This window comes from Arvicola amphibius, chromosome 12 (genome assembly GCF_903992535.2).
Source record: "Arvicola amphibius chromosome 12, mArvAmp1.2, whole genome shotgun sequence".
Lineage (NCBI taxonomy): Eukaryota > Metazoa > Chordata > Mammalia > Rodentia > Cricetidae > Arvicola > Arvicola amphibius.
In genome coordinates, this window is record NC_052058.2 from 31,595,516 (window position 1) to 31,608,518 (window position 13,003).

Below are 13,003 nucleotides of genomic sequence, written 5' to 3' on the forward strand. Positions count from 1 at the left end.
AGTAAAGGTGCTTGCCACCAAGCCTGACAACCTAAATTTGCTTCCTGGGACCCAACTCCTAGGCTAAGGAAAACTAGTTTTGGTTGGGATTTATTGTTTTGTTGGATTTTGTTTTATGTCTTTAAAGCTGCTTTTTAAAAAGCTATCTGCCTTCTTTCAATCAGAATATTTTCCTTTTTCACAATACAGTGTTTTAGGAAATTGTGCTATGCATACTATTATAGAAGATGTATACAGTTTATTAATTGAAAAGGAAAGTTGCAGAACAAAGTATACCATTTGAATTGTAAAAAGAAAAAATAAGTGTGTTTAGGCAATTGTATGTGCCTGGAAACATAACACTCTTGAGATCACTGGTTATGGTCTAAAAAGAGTGAAGGTGGGATGTAACAGAGTCTTTTTAAACGGTCCCCTTCTAGATACTTCTGTGTATTTGAGATTGTTGCAAGTATCTCTTATATTTTAATATCTGGTTCTTATGTCCCTATTAGGTCATGAGACATGTGTAGAACTACTTTTAGAACAGGATGTTTTCCAGAAAATAGAAGGGAATGCTTTTAGTCCATTGCATTGTGCTGTGTAAGTAAAGTCATAGTGAATCAAATTCCTTTTGATGTTTTAAGAAACACTGTTACCATGGACTTATCATCTTGTACCTTTTTCAGGATCAATGACAATGAAGGTGCTGCTGAGATGCTTATTGATACCTTAGGAGCCAACATTGTGAATGCCACAGATTCAAAGGGAAGGTAGGATTGCAGTTAGTAGCACATGGTGTTTCTTTGCATAAGAGAAAGCACTGTAATTTGACCATCTGTTTGAGAGTTTATAGAGAACTCATATCTAATTGAAAACAAGACTTTGCAGATGTTGTAAATTATTATAAAGTCTTAAGTTCTTTGCATTATTAGGACATTTAATTTTTTATCAATTTATTTTAAAATATAAATGTTACTCTCCTGATTTAAAAAGTATGATTTTAAACCCAAATAAAATTGTTCACATTTCTCTAAATTAGACTAAAGGCTGAAAGAAGAGTACAGCACTTGTAATCTGTAGTGATTTCTGAGTAAATTGTTTCTCCTTTTAAGTTTTCTTTAACAATATAGTGTTAACAGTATTATATAGCTCATCCTTTTTTTTAGGCAAGTTGTAGTTTAAAATAGATTGTGCCAAGTATACATATCTAAAGTAGAAATTTGTGGGTTCCATTGAACTTGTGTTGAGGGTCCCACAATTTGTATCTTAGTAATGCTTTTATAACCTACTAGGTAAACCCTTGAAAATTTTTTGTCTTGAATTAAGGAGTAATTTTTCAGTGTATGTGCTATTCAGCTTTTGTTGTGTATTTCTCTCTGTTCCAGAACTCCTCTCCATGCTGCTGCCTTCACAGACCATGTAGAGTGTTTACAGCTGCTGCTCAGCCATAATGCTCAAGTCAATTCCGTGGACTCTACTGGAAAAACACCCCTCATGATGGCTGCAGAAAACGGACAAACCAATACAGTTGGTAAAGAAACTGTTTAGAGAAGGCCAAGGCAGTAGGACTGCCTCTGAGTAGTGTGAGGTCAGCCTTGGCTGCATAGTATCTCCATAAGAAAAGAGAAGTTGTTTAGTGAGCACCTATAAACTCAGCTACCAAAGAGCCTGTCAGAAGATTGCAAGCATAAGGCCACTCTGGGCTAGGTAGTAAATCACAACCCATGTTGTTTTTTTTTTGTTGTTGTTGGTTTTTGTTTTTGTTTTAAAGCTCTTTAAGAATTCTGTTGTATGTGTAACTTAGATCCCAGCCCTTCTGACTTCCATGAATTATCTCACCATTCCACATTTTCATTTTGGTTTATTGCCCTTACTGACTGAAAAGTTTTTTTTTTAATCAAGGTGGTTTAACCTCATACAACACGGGCTCTGGAATCAGACTGCATGAGTGGGAGTCCTAGATCTTAAGTGACCTCTCCTGCCTCACTTTTTTCACTTGTAAAATGAGCAAAATGACAGCATCTACTTTAAAAGATTGATGTGAGGATTAAAGATAACCTGTAAGTCCAGGGCATATAAAACTTTGAACATTAACACTCCAAAATGTTGGTTATCGCTGCTAGGACATGATTTGCATAAGAATATAAAAGTTCCGTATAATTACATGGTAATATAATGTGTATGTTATGTATTATAGTGTTTTACTTGCAAGAGGGCTTTTTTTTCTGTATGTCTTCCTCTCCTTATAGTAAGCTATTGATAGTCTAAGAATCATGTTCATAAACAACAATTGATGGATTTTTTCCTCCCAGAGATGCTGGTGAGCAGTGCTAGTGCAGACCTGACTTTACAAGATAAAAGTAAAAACACCGCCCTTCACTTGGCTTGCAGCAAGGTTTGTACATAGTTTAAGGATGTATTTTCATGGTTACTACTGAGTAGCATTAAGTTTTTCCAGCTCACTAAAATGAACAGAAGTCAGAAACAAGCCTAAGAATTATTAACCCTGAGTTTCTGGAGTGGGGTGGGAGGTGTTGGCTTACTAGGTTTTAAAATATGAACTTAACACTTAGCTATTATTGACCTGTTTTTTATTCACATTTCTGATACCTTTGAATAAATACTTCAGACATTATCTTAGAAAAATTGTGATATGTGTGTAATATTGTACATGTGTTAGAGATAGTTGAGTTGATGTGTTTATTCTTAATAGTTAACTGTTTTTAAGATCTATTTGCCACAATTTTAGGGTCATGAAACTAGTGCCTTGTTAATACTGGAAAAGATAACAGATAGAAACCTCATCAATGCAACCAATGCAGCCTTGCAAACGTAAGTACTTTGAGTATCTGGGTAAACTTAGTGATCTCTATAATTCTAAAGGATAAATGCACTTTTAAAATGTGACCAATAGTATAGATCAGTTACAAGCTGTTACAGGGTTTCCCTGTAGTTTCTAGAGCCTGTCCTGGAGCTAGCTCTTGTAGACCAGGCTGGCCTCGAACTCAGAGATCCGCCTGCCTCTGCCTCCCGAGTGCTGGGATTAAAGGCGTGCGCCACCACCGCCCGGCCACAAACTGTTTAAATCATATAACTAAAAGCTCTATTACTTAAAAAGATTTTTGATATTTGAGCTGAAACTTTTACAACATTGATGGATTTTTTTTCTTAGTTTACTTTATAATTTTCTAAAGGAAGGTAGTTCTAGTCTGTACATTATCATAATCATCTGAAAGATACCATTTCATACTAGCAGTAAATGAGGTGAGAAGTGCTCGCTCTCTCTCTCTCTCTCTCTCTCTCTCTCTCTCTCTCTCTCTCTCTCTCTCTCTCTGTGTGTGTGTGTGTGTGTGTGTGTGTGTGTGTGTGTGTGTGTGTGTATAAATTTAAAGAGGTTTCAGAAAGAATCAGTCTCGGAATAAGCAGTAAGTTTTGAATTTGACTCACAGAGAAAATAGGCCCATGTCTCCCATCTTTGTCTTCTAATTTCCATTGATTTTAAAAAAGGAAAAAAAATGCTTTTAATAGTTCACATTGTAGGTTCAGTCAAATCTCTCAAAGGCCCAAATCTTTTATTTTTTATATTTATTTATTTATTATGTATACAATATTCTGTCTGTGTATATGCCCGCAGGCCAGAAGAGGACATCAGACCTCATTAGAGATGGTTGTGAGCCACCATGTGGTTGCTGGGAATTGAACTTAGGACCTTTGGAAGAGCAGGCAATGCTCTTAACTGCTGAGCCATCTCTCCAGCACCTCAAAGGCCCAAATCTTAGTCATGGGGGCCAATAAACATCTTTTAAAGATTATTAGAATTTGTAGTATTGCTGTTTATAGCTTTTATTATATATTTGTTCACTTCTTTGCTTAGTAAGTTAAGGCTGTAGTTCACCTAGTCCCAGTGGACAGCTACTTAAACCTAAGATTAGGGAACATTGTGAAAAGGGGACTGAAGGTAAGAACCAAAGGGTCGTGGAATATCTTGTGAGACTGTGTCTTCTGGTAAGGTCAGAAGCTACACTCATAAAGTCTTGCCAGCATAACTGCCTAAACATGACCTGAGTAAGGGCAACGACAATAACCTTGCTAGAGTGGATCAGGGAAACCCAGGAGGTGTCAATCCCTTACAAAGAACTATTGGTTCCTAAGGAACGCTGAGGGCGGAGAAATGGTCTTCTCCAAGGAAGAACACACCAATTCAATACCAGTAGTCAGACCTGAAAATATACATAGAGTATATGCAAGTAGCATTATATAGTATATATAATGGGAGAAAAATAAATGAAAAAAGAGCAAATGAATTTGAAAAAGCATATAAATGAGAGTATATGGGAGGATTTAGAGGAGGGAAAGGGAAGGGGAAATGATGTAATTATAATAAAACTTCAAAAGTGTAAGAAATTTTTAAAAATTAGTTTATTTGGTTAACTCTTTTTAAATATGGAGTCTTGGAAGGTTCAAAGGGTTTGATGCGGCCAGGAAACTACTACTGATGTTTGAGGTGCTGCTGTCCTTCCTATCTTCATTGTTTGAGAACTGGGTATCTTGGATTCTTATCTCTAGATCTTCAAAACTTGATCAGATGCTCTTTGCAGCCAGTTGTGTGTCTATGCATGCACTGCACATATATGTACAATTTTCTTCCATAGGCCTTTGCATGTTGCCGCCCGAAACGGGCTAACAATGGTTGTTCAAGAACTTCTGGGGAAAGGAGCAAGTGTACTTGCCGTCGATGAAAATGGTAAGTTCTGTGCACCTTCCCTTGACCAACTTATTAGTAGAAGTTTTTCTCTTGATGGTGTGTTTTTGAAGTTAAATGAAGTTCAGTTCTTTTTTATTGGGCAAAGAGGAGTGCTGAAATAAATATTGAGTTCCTTGTTGTAGATAAATAAGAATAAAAAACAAAGTCATCTGTAAGTGAGCTTCTTAATTAACATATCTTCTGTTAAGCCAAATTTGATGTTCACTATTTGTTCACCACTATTACTCAGTTGGTAGCCAAAGATTTTGTTATTTCAACAAATATTTACCAAGGCCCTACTAAAATATCATATTCTTAGGCAAAGCCAGTAGTTCTACTCTTAAATTAGATTCTGTTACTTTTTCCCACTAGAGACTATGCTCAGTTGGAAGTTCCACCTTGGTCCCACTCCTCCCCATTCCAGACTCTGCCCCTGTCCAGGCTCCTTCCCTGAAGGTCAAGACTGTATCTGCAGGATATTTAGTCCCTGTCCCTAGACCACATGATTTCTCCTCCTCCTCCTCCTCCTCCTCCTCCTCCTCCTCCTCCTCTTCCTCCTCCTCCTCCTCTTCTTCTTCCTCCTCCTCCTCCTCTTCTTCTTCTTCTTCTTCCTCCTCCTCCTCCTCCTCCTCCTCGTCCTCCTCCTCGTCCTCGTCCTCCTCCTCCTCCTCCTCGTCCTCCTCCTCCTCTTCCTCCCTCCTCCCTTACCTCACCTCTGGGGACCTAGAAAGGTCAGCCAAGAATGATTGGCTCATTAAACCTGGTCTTTTTTAATTCATCTTGATCTGGCTTATTGCTCTGGTGGAGAAATCTATTATCAGAGTACCAAAAATATCTGTCAACTATCACTTTAGCAATTGCTCTCTGTCAGTATATTACTTTATATGTGTTGTTACAATCAAATTCAGGGCCTTGTGCATATTCTGCAAGTACTCTACCACCAATTGCACCCCCGTCTCCCCCATCAACATTAAGGTATTAGTTCGTCCACTGTAGCAATCACTAATCTCACAACTGCTGCCAGCTCCACTATATTTCTGTCTTCCACTGCAGCAAGGATGACTTTCTATAGGCAGGCCTTTGTCCCCACCACATTGTAGAACTCTTCTCATCAAGGTTCTTGGTTCTCCACAGTATTAAGTCAGTTTTTGTTTCACTTGGCTGGTCAGCTTTTAGTATATGATTACTCCTTTTTTCTTGGTAAACTTCCTTTACTTGGCTTTTAGGGATTCTACACTGATGTAGAGTTCTGAAGTCTAATAATCCCGTTTCTTACTTTCTCTGTCTACATTTACTCTCTAGGTGACTACTCTTACCCTTGATTCTGAACATTATTTGCTGAGACTTCCTACATTTATATTGCCAGCCCATACCTTCCTCAGTGTCTGTCTGCATTCATATATCTAACTGCTGAATTCTTAATACCATACAGATATCTAGAACTGTCAACCCCTTTTCCTTACCCACTTTAAACTTACCCTTCCAACTCTGATTTCAGTTGAAAACAGATCTTCTTTTTATAGCTTGAGGCAGGAATTTGAATTGTCCTTGGTCTCTCTCTCACGCCCACTGTACACTCCATCAGCAAATGCAACCAATTACATTTAAAGTAAATCCCATATTTATCCGTCTTTCTCTCTGCTCTCCCACCCTCCACACACAGATACCTTTAAAACACATGATAACATATTTCTCCTGTCAATTTATTCATAGTTCTCACAGTGACCTACAGAGTAGTCCACGCTTATGACCTTTCTGCCTCGCTTTGTCCCTCCTACGAAACTACCCCAAAGTTTGTGTGTGTGTTATAGTTTTTGTTTTAGCTGTCTTTTGGCAGGAACACTCTGATCTGCAAGTATTCTTTAACCAAATCCTTAACCTATTTCAAATCAGATTTTATCTCCATGAGGCTTTACCTCACTAATTAATTGTATTATGGCATTCTTAGTCCCAGTTAGCCTATTTATTATCTCTTATTCTCAATAAAGCTTATTAGTCCAACTTACTGAATATGATGTACTTTTCAATGCTGATGTGTATATCTCCTGTATTAGAATGAAAACACACTCCATAAAAGCAGAGAATCTTTGTCAGCTGTGTTCATTGATGTTTCTAAGTGTCAAAAGAATTTGGGAGTTCGGTGGATATTTGTTGCATGTTTATGTCAGAACTGTTAAGTCTGGAACTTCTGTGTGGAATAAGTGTGACATAGTCTACTCCCTATAAAGGAGCATTAAAGAATCTTGACCATTCCTTGTAAGATCAGATAAAAGACATTCCAAATAGCAGCAAGTGGGGGAGGGAACTTTTTTTAATTGATTATTTTTTTCATATATTTTGATCATGTTTTCTCCTCCCAATTCTCCCAGATCTTCCCTACCTTCCTACTCACCCATTTTATGTTCTCTCTCTCTCTCTCTCTCTCTCTCTCTCTCTCTCTCTCTCTCTCTCTCTCTCTCTCTCTCTCTCTCTCTCTCTCTCTCTTCCTCCTCCTCCTCCTCTCCCCATCTCCTTAACAATAAACAGAAAGCACACACAAACAAAAAAAACATGAAAAATGGAAATCAATAAGCAAAAGACCAAGAGGACAAAAAAATCCAAAGCAAATGAGACAAAATGTCTATAATAATACATACAAAAATATTTTAAAATACAAAAGTAATGATTATTGGCCAACTACTAATGGGCATGGGGCCTGCCCTGAAGTGTGGCTAATATATTCAGTGAAGCTCATGAAGAAAACTATTTTTTTCTTTGCCAGCGGTTTTAAATTGCAGATTGCTCCTTAGTTAGAGGTGGGAGCTCTATCTGCTTTCCTTTCTCAGTGCTTGAACCCTATCTGGCTTGAAATGTGTGGGCTTTGTTCATGCTCCCACAACTTCTTAATTCATATATGCATCAGTCCTGTTGTATCTAGAAAATATGTTCCATGAAGAGAGTTCTATGGCTCTTTGAGGGGTGGGGTCTACAACAGGGTTTTTTTGTATGACACTCTGGCTGTCCTGAACTCCCTCTGTAGACCAAGCTGGCCTCCTCTGACTCTTAGAACCTTTCCCACCTCCTCTTCCACAGAGATCCTTGAGCCTTTGAGGGGAGAGGACATCCCATTTAGTAATAAGTACTCTATAAAGTCCCTCATCTGCACATTATCCAATTGCAAGTTTCTGTGCTAGTTTGGGAGAGAACCTTCTAAGCTGAAAGAGTAATAAGCCTGTTGAGAGATAGAACCTGGGGTGGGTGTAAGCATTAAGTCAACTTGTTAGGAGTCTAAACATTAGAAAGATGGCAGTTAGTCTGAAAGGGGAACAGCAAGACTAGAATGGGGAAATAAGAGAAACGTAGATAGCCACCAGCATTGAGATGAGTACTTAGAATGAAAAAATAATTTTTTTCTAGAGTGTATGATCATAGGTTCTTTGGAATTTGGTAAAGGGGTGAGATTTTGTGGTGAAGTTATACCCACTATGGCTTGGGAAGCTTGTGTGGCTGACACTTTAAATGGCATTGGGCCAAGAATACCCTATATTATGATTATTTGGGGACATAGGGAAACCTGAGTGGAAGTGAGCAATTAAATGTATGGATCTGAAGCACAGAAGCAAACTAGATATTTCTAGGAATACAACTACTTGTATAAATTAAAATGAGGGCCACACTGTGCACATTATGATAACTGCCGATATGTATTACTTTGTTTGCAGGAATTCATAATGTCTTTTTAAAAATAAAAAAGAAGTGGGGCAATGGTGGTGCACCCCTTTAATCCCAACACTCATGAAGCAGACGCAGTCAGATCTCTGAGTTTGAGGCCAAGCCTGGTCCACAGAGCAAGTTCTAGGACAGACAGGACTACATAGAGAAACCCTGTCTCAAACAGACAAAGAAACAAAAACGAAAAGGAAAGGATTATAACCCTGTTGATGAAGGTTCCCCACTAGTGACCTAGGTATCTTCTTTTCATAGTAATGTGGCTTCAGTTCACAAGTTAAAGAAATGTCAGTCTGCCGGGCGGTGGTGGCGCACGCCTTTAATCCCAGCACTCGGGAGGCAGAGGCAGGCGGATCTCTGTGAGTTCGAGGCCAGCCTGGTCTACAAGAGCTAGTTCCAGGACAGGCTCTAAAAAAGCTGCAGAGAAACCCTGTCTCGAAAAACCAAAAAAAAAAAAAAAAAAAAAAAAAAAGAAATGTCAGTCTCATCTTATGATTGTGTGTAGTGCTAGTTATAAATCAGTCTAGTAACAACAGGTTGGTGATTAATTACGTTCTGAAGACTAAATAAAGACAAGATAAAGTCGCCAGTACATTCTGTGCCTTTGTTCACTCCCAAGAACGGGATTAGTGATACTGAGATGTATTTTTGAATAAGAAGAAACATGTTACATATTCAGGGAATGTCATCAAAGAGTTTCTCATGTAGAAAAGAAAGAGACTTCTATTTTAAGAAGCCTACAGATACTGACGAGAGATATATTCCCACTCATTCGGGGCATCGTGTCCTAGCCAAGGATTTGGCTATGCTTGCCAGCATTGGGGTAACAGTAACTGGCACCTTCACATTTTCAGAAGAGCCTTAAAAGATAGGTGAGACTAAAGTACTTGCTCAGGCGTTTTGAGGAACTAGTTTAACTAAAATATACTCATCCTTCAGTCTCTCTTTCCAATTCTTTGGGGAAATCAGCTAGTTTTTCCTTTGACCTTTAGCAAAATGACAGTTTTACAAGGGAAAAGTTGTATTTTAATCATGAAGGCTAATAATACCTTCTTCATCATCATCATCACCATAATAATAATAATGAAAATATGTTGAAGAGGTGGAAACAGCCAAATGTGCAGTAGTTAAATGTATATATTGCAGTATTATCGTATTAATGAATACTATACAACAGTGAAAATTAGCTGACTATAGTTGCCTGTTACAATATTAGGTCTCATACATAATTAAGCAAAAGAAGTCTGATTTTAAAATGTGTATACTATATGCTTTCATTTATATTAGGTTCAAAACAAACTAAGTAACAAGGAAATGGTTACCACAGAAGGAAAAGGTCAGGGGATAGTGGTTACCAATGTGGAGGAAGAAAAGACATGTAGTATTAGTGGTGTACTGGTAATGTTCTCTTTCTGTGTTCTTTCTTGTTCTGACTGGTGACTATATCAATATTTGGTGTGTGATGAATCTGTTTTTAAAACAAGTCTTTTATAATCCATATGTATGTGGGTACTGAAATGTAAGCATAATAATAATGAAAAATAGTGCAACAATAAATTAAGCTATATGCTAAAATTATAAGACATCTGTGGCATTAGCACTTTTTGCCTCCACATGGCTTAAAACAAGTAAAAACAAAGCTTCATATAGAGTAATTGAAATGTCGTCACACATTGTCTCACCATTGTCTCCCACTTCATCCACAAGGCTAGTTCTTTGCCAAGTAAGGTACCACATGCTTCTCTGTTGCTTGCCCATTGATTCTTGCTATTGGGATACTTTATATCTGAAGAAGCTTTTCTGTTAAGATAAAAGGAAATATTTGTCTTAGATTTCAGGCTTTTAACATTTGCCTTTTTAGTTTATCATTTTTCTTGTGTGGATATGTCTGCCCAGTAGACCTCAGGAATCCATAAGTGCACCACAGTACATGGCGTAGCTCAATGAATGGTGGCCCATGAGAACCTGTAGTAAAGGTTAACAAGTGTTTATTGGGGATACTCACAATAGAAAGCCACTGCCAACAGAGCTCTGACCACCAACCAAGCGAAAGGGATAAAAAGGGGGCCAAGCATGCTTCCTGTCTGTGCTTATAGTACCTCAGACCACACCCTAATGGGCTGGTATCTAAAAAGCTATTGGCATTGGCTGAATTAATTCCTACAACACCCTGGTTTACTTACATGGATTCTGGGATTGAACTTAGATTCTCATACTTACAAGGTACTTTACCTACCATAGTCTTCATCTGAGGCTAAATGACAAACACATTAGGAAAAGATGACTCTTAATAATTCATTTAGTATGTAGTTAATGAATGAATATATCTTTAGTGCTTAGTTCATATACACATTTAGACTCAGCATATAAAAGTTGACTTACACAGATACGAATGACAGTAAGCCTTGGCTCACTGTTGACTAATCTGTGGGTTTGTTGAGGTTTTTTTCTTCTCCTTATTCTAAGAATACCCGGTATTTTCTGAGTTGGGTTGGGTTTGTGAGTTGTGAGATGTTAGGGAAAGTGTGCATCATGAGGCCCTAGTTTTCTTTTATTATTCAGTTTGAACACTCTCCTTCTACTGTGTTTTTATGATCGTGTCTCTTTCTGCTTGCTAGAAAGTTGTGACTCAATCTGCTGAAAGAATTTGTTTTAAGCCATAGAATCTATGTGTAAAGTTTAAGACATTTAGACTTACTGCCTCATGCTTCATGGATCTTAGGGTATTAATTTTTATATTTTAAATTGAATCCTAGGCTATACCCCAGCTTTGGCCTGTGCTCCCAATAAGGATGTGGCTGACTGCCTGGCTCTCATTTTGGCCACCATGATGCCTGTCTCGTCAAGTAGCCATTTGTCATCCCTGACATTCAATGCCATTAACCGTTATACCAACACCTCAAAAACAGTTAGCTTTGAAGCCTTGCCCATCATGAGGAATGAACCTAGCTCCTATTGCAGTTTCAACAACATTGGTGGGGAACAAGAGTACTTGTACACTGACGTGGACGAGCTCAACGATTCTGATTCTGAGACCTACTGAAAGGCTGAGCTAAAGGTCGAAGGAAGTTTTAACACTGAAACTTCAAACTGGGCTTTTTCAGGAAAAAAGCACTTTTCTTACTCATACACAAATTCATCCTTAAGAAAGATCACGCAGTGAATGAATAGAAGAAATGTGATGACATTAGGAAGAAGAATCTGAAAGGCAAGTTTTGCAAAAGGAACTTCTAGAATCTTAATAATGACTTGACCAATGGAAAACACATTGATGTCGATTGCTTTGTGGGATTGTTTAATTGGCTTGTCAGTGCCAGAAATTGGGACACTGCTCCCTGACTTGCTTATACAGGAAACACTGCTGTAAAGGAAGAGATAAAGACACTAGGTTAAATTTTACCCATAAATTTACAGCTAAATTTAAATGCAATAAAAATTTGGTATAGTAGGCACTATGTACACACCAAATTGCCAAAGGACCAAATAACGTACAGTTTTTCTTAGAACGCCGTTCTGTGGAAATAGAAGTAGGTGAAATAAGACTTCATCAAAAGCAAACCAATACTTCTGAAAATGAAGCTAAGATTTGGTTTGGTGTTGATTTTTTGTAAAGAAAACATCTACAAAACCTTCAGTGCTATATTAATCCATGAGAGAAAGCAGATGTCTTTATGTTTTTTTAACGTAAAAATTTTAGGATTCCAGTTTTTACAGAATTCAAAAGCAGCTGACTAGGTACAGTGTAAGTGGATATGGACTGGGTCAGGGCTGCTACCCACTTCTGAGTGTTTCGTTTTAAATTGAATTATTTTTATCCAAAGAATTCCATAGGGGAAAATTTTTTGATGAAATTAAAAATCAGATTATTTCACCTGTTGTAGCCCAGTGGTCCTGGGGAGTGGGGCTGGTTAAGCCTCTGCTGGGTGACACACCTACACCTTTGAGTTGAGCCTCTGAGGGGTGGCACACCTACACCTTGGGTTGGAGGACTTTCATTGCCACTTACTAATCTTTGAGCTTTGCAAAGCAATAATCAAAATAAAAAATTTTAGAGTCTTGTTATGAGAGATCATCGAAAGCTAGTTTTAAGACGTATAAAAACTGGAATTTTAAAGTTTTTATGTGACAGAAGACATCTGCTTTCTCATGGTTTAATATAGCAGGAAGGTTTTCAGATGTTTTCTTTCTTTTCTTTTTCTTTTTTTTTTTTTAAAGACAGGGTTTCTCTGTGTCACTCTGGCTGTCCTGAAATTCACTGTATAGATCAGGTTGGCATTGAACTTAAGAGATCCACCTGCCTTTGTCTCCTGAGTGCTGGGACTAAAGGTGTGCCACCATGCCTGGCTTCAGGTGTTCGTTTTCTTTATAAATTTCAACAAACCATTTGGCTTCATTTTTAGAAGTACTGAAGTTTGCTATAGATGATGATTTCTATCATAAACAGAATCAGGTCACCTGGAAAGCATTTCTATATTGGGCAGAAATTAAAATACTTCAGGCTTTGGGTTCGACTCAGATCCAGAGTAGCATGTTTGCAGCTTGTTGCTGTTGGAGAAAGATTGCCCGCCAAAT

General features: G+C 37.9%; 1 protein-coding gene across 1 annotated transcript in view; it reads left to right on the forward strand.

Annotated features, from left to right (window-relative positions):
- Ankrd28 (ankyrin repeat domain 28) overlaps positions 1-12,638 on the forward strand; it is a 93,965-nt gene extending 81,327 nt beyond the window's left edge. The window contains exons 23-29 of the mRNA XM_038348747.1: positions 492-579; positions 666-749; positions 1,365-1,510; positions 2,292-2,374; positions 2,729-2,811; positions 4,632-4,723; positions 11,188-12,638. Coding sequence (XP_038204675.1) covers positions 492-579; positions 666-749; positions 1,365-1,510; positions 2,292-2,374; positions 2,729-2,811; positions 4,632-4,723; positions 11,188-11,474 — 863 coding nt within the window. The 3' untranslated portion in view covers positions 11,475-12,638. The remainder of the gene's footprint in view (positions 1-491; positions 580-665; positions 750-1,364; positions 1,511-2,291; positions 2,375-2,728; positions 2,812-4,631; positions 4,724-11,187) is intronic.
- Positions 12,639-13,003: the final 365 nt, after the last annotated feature.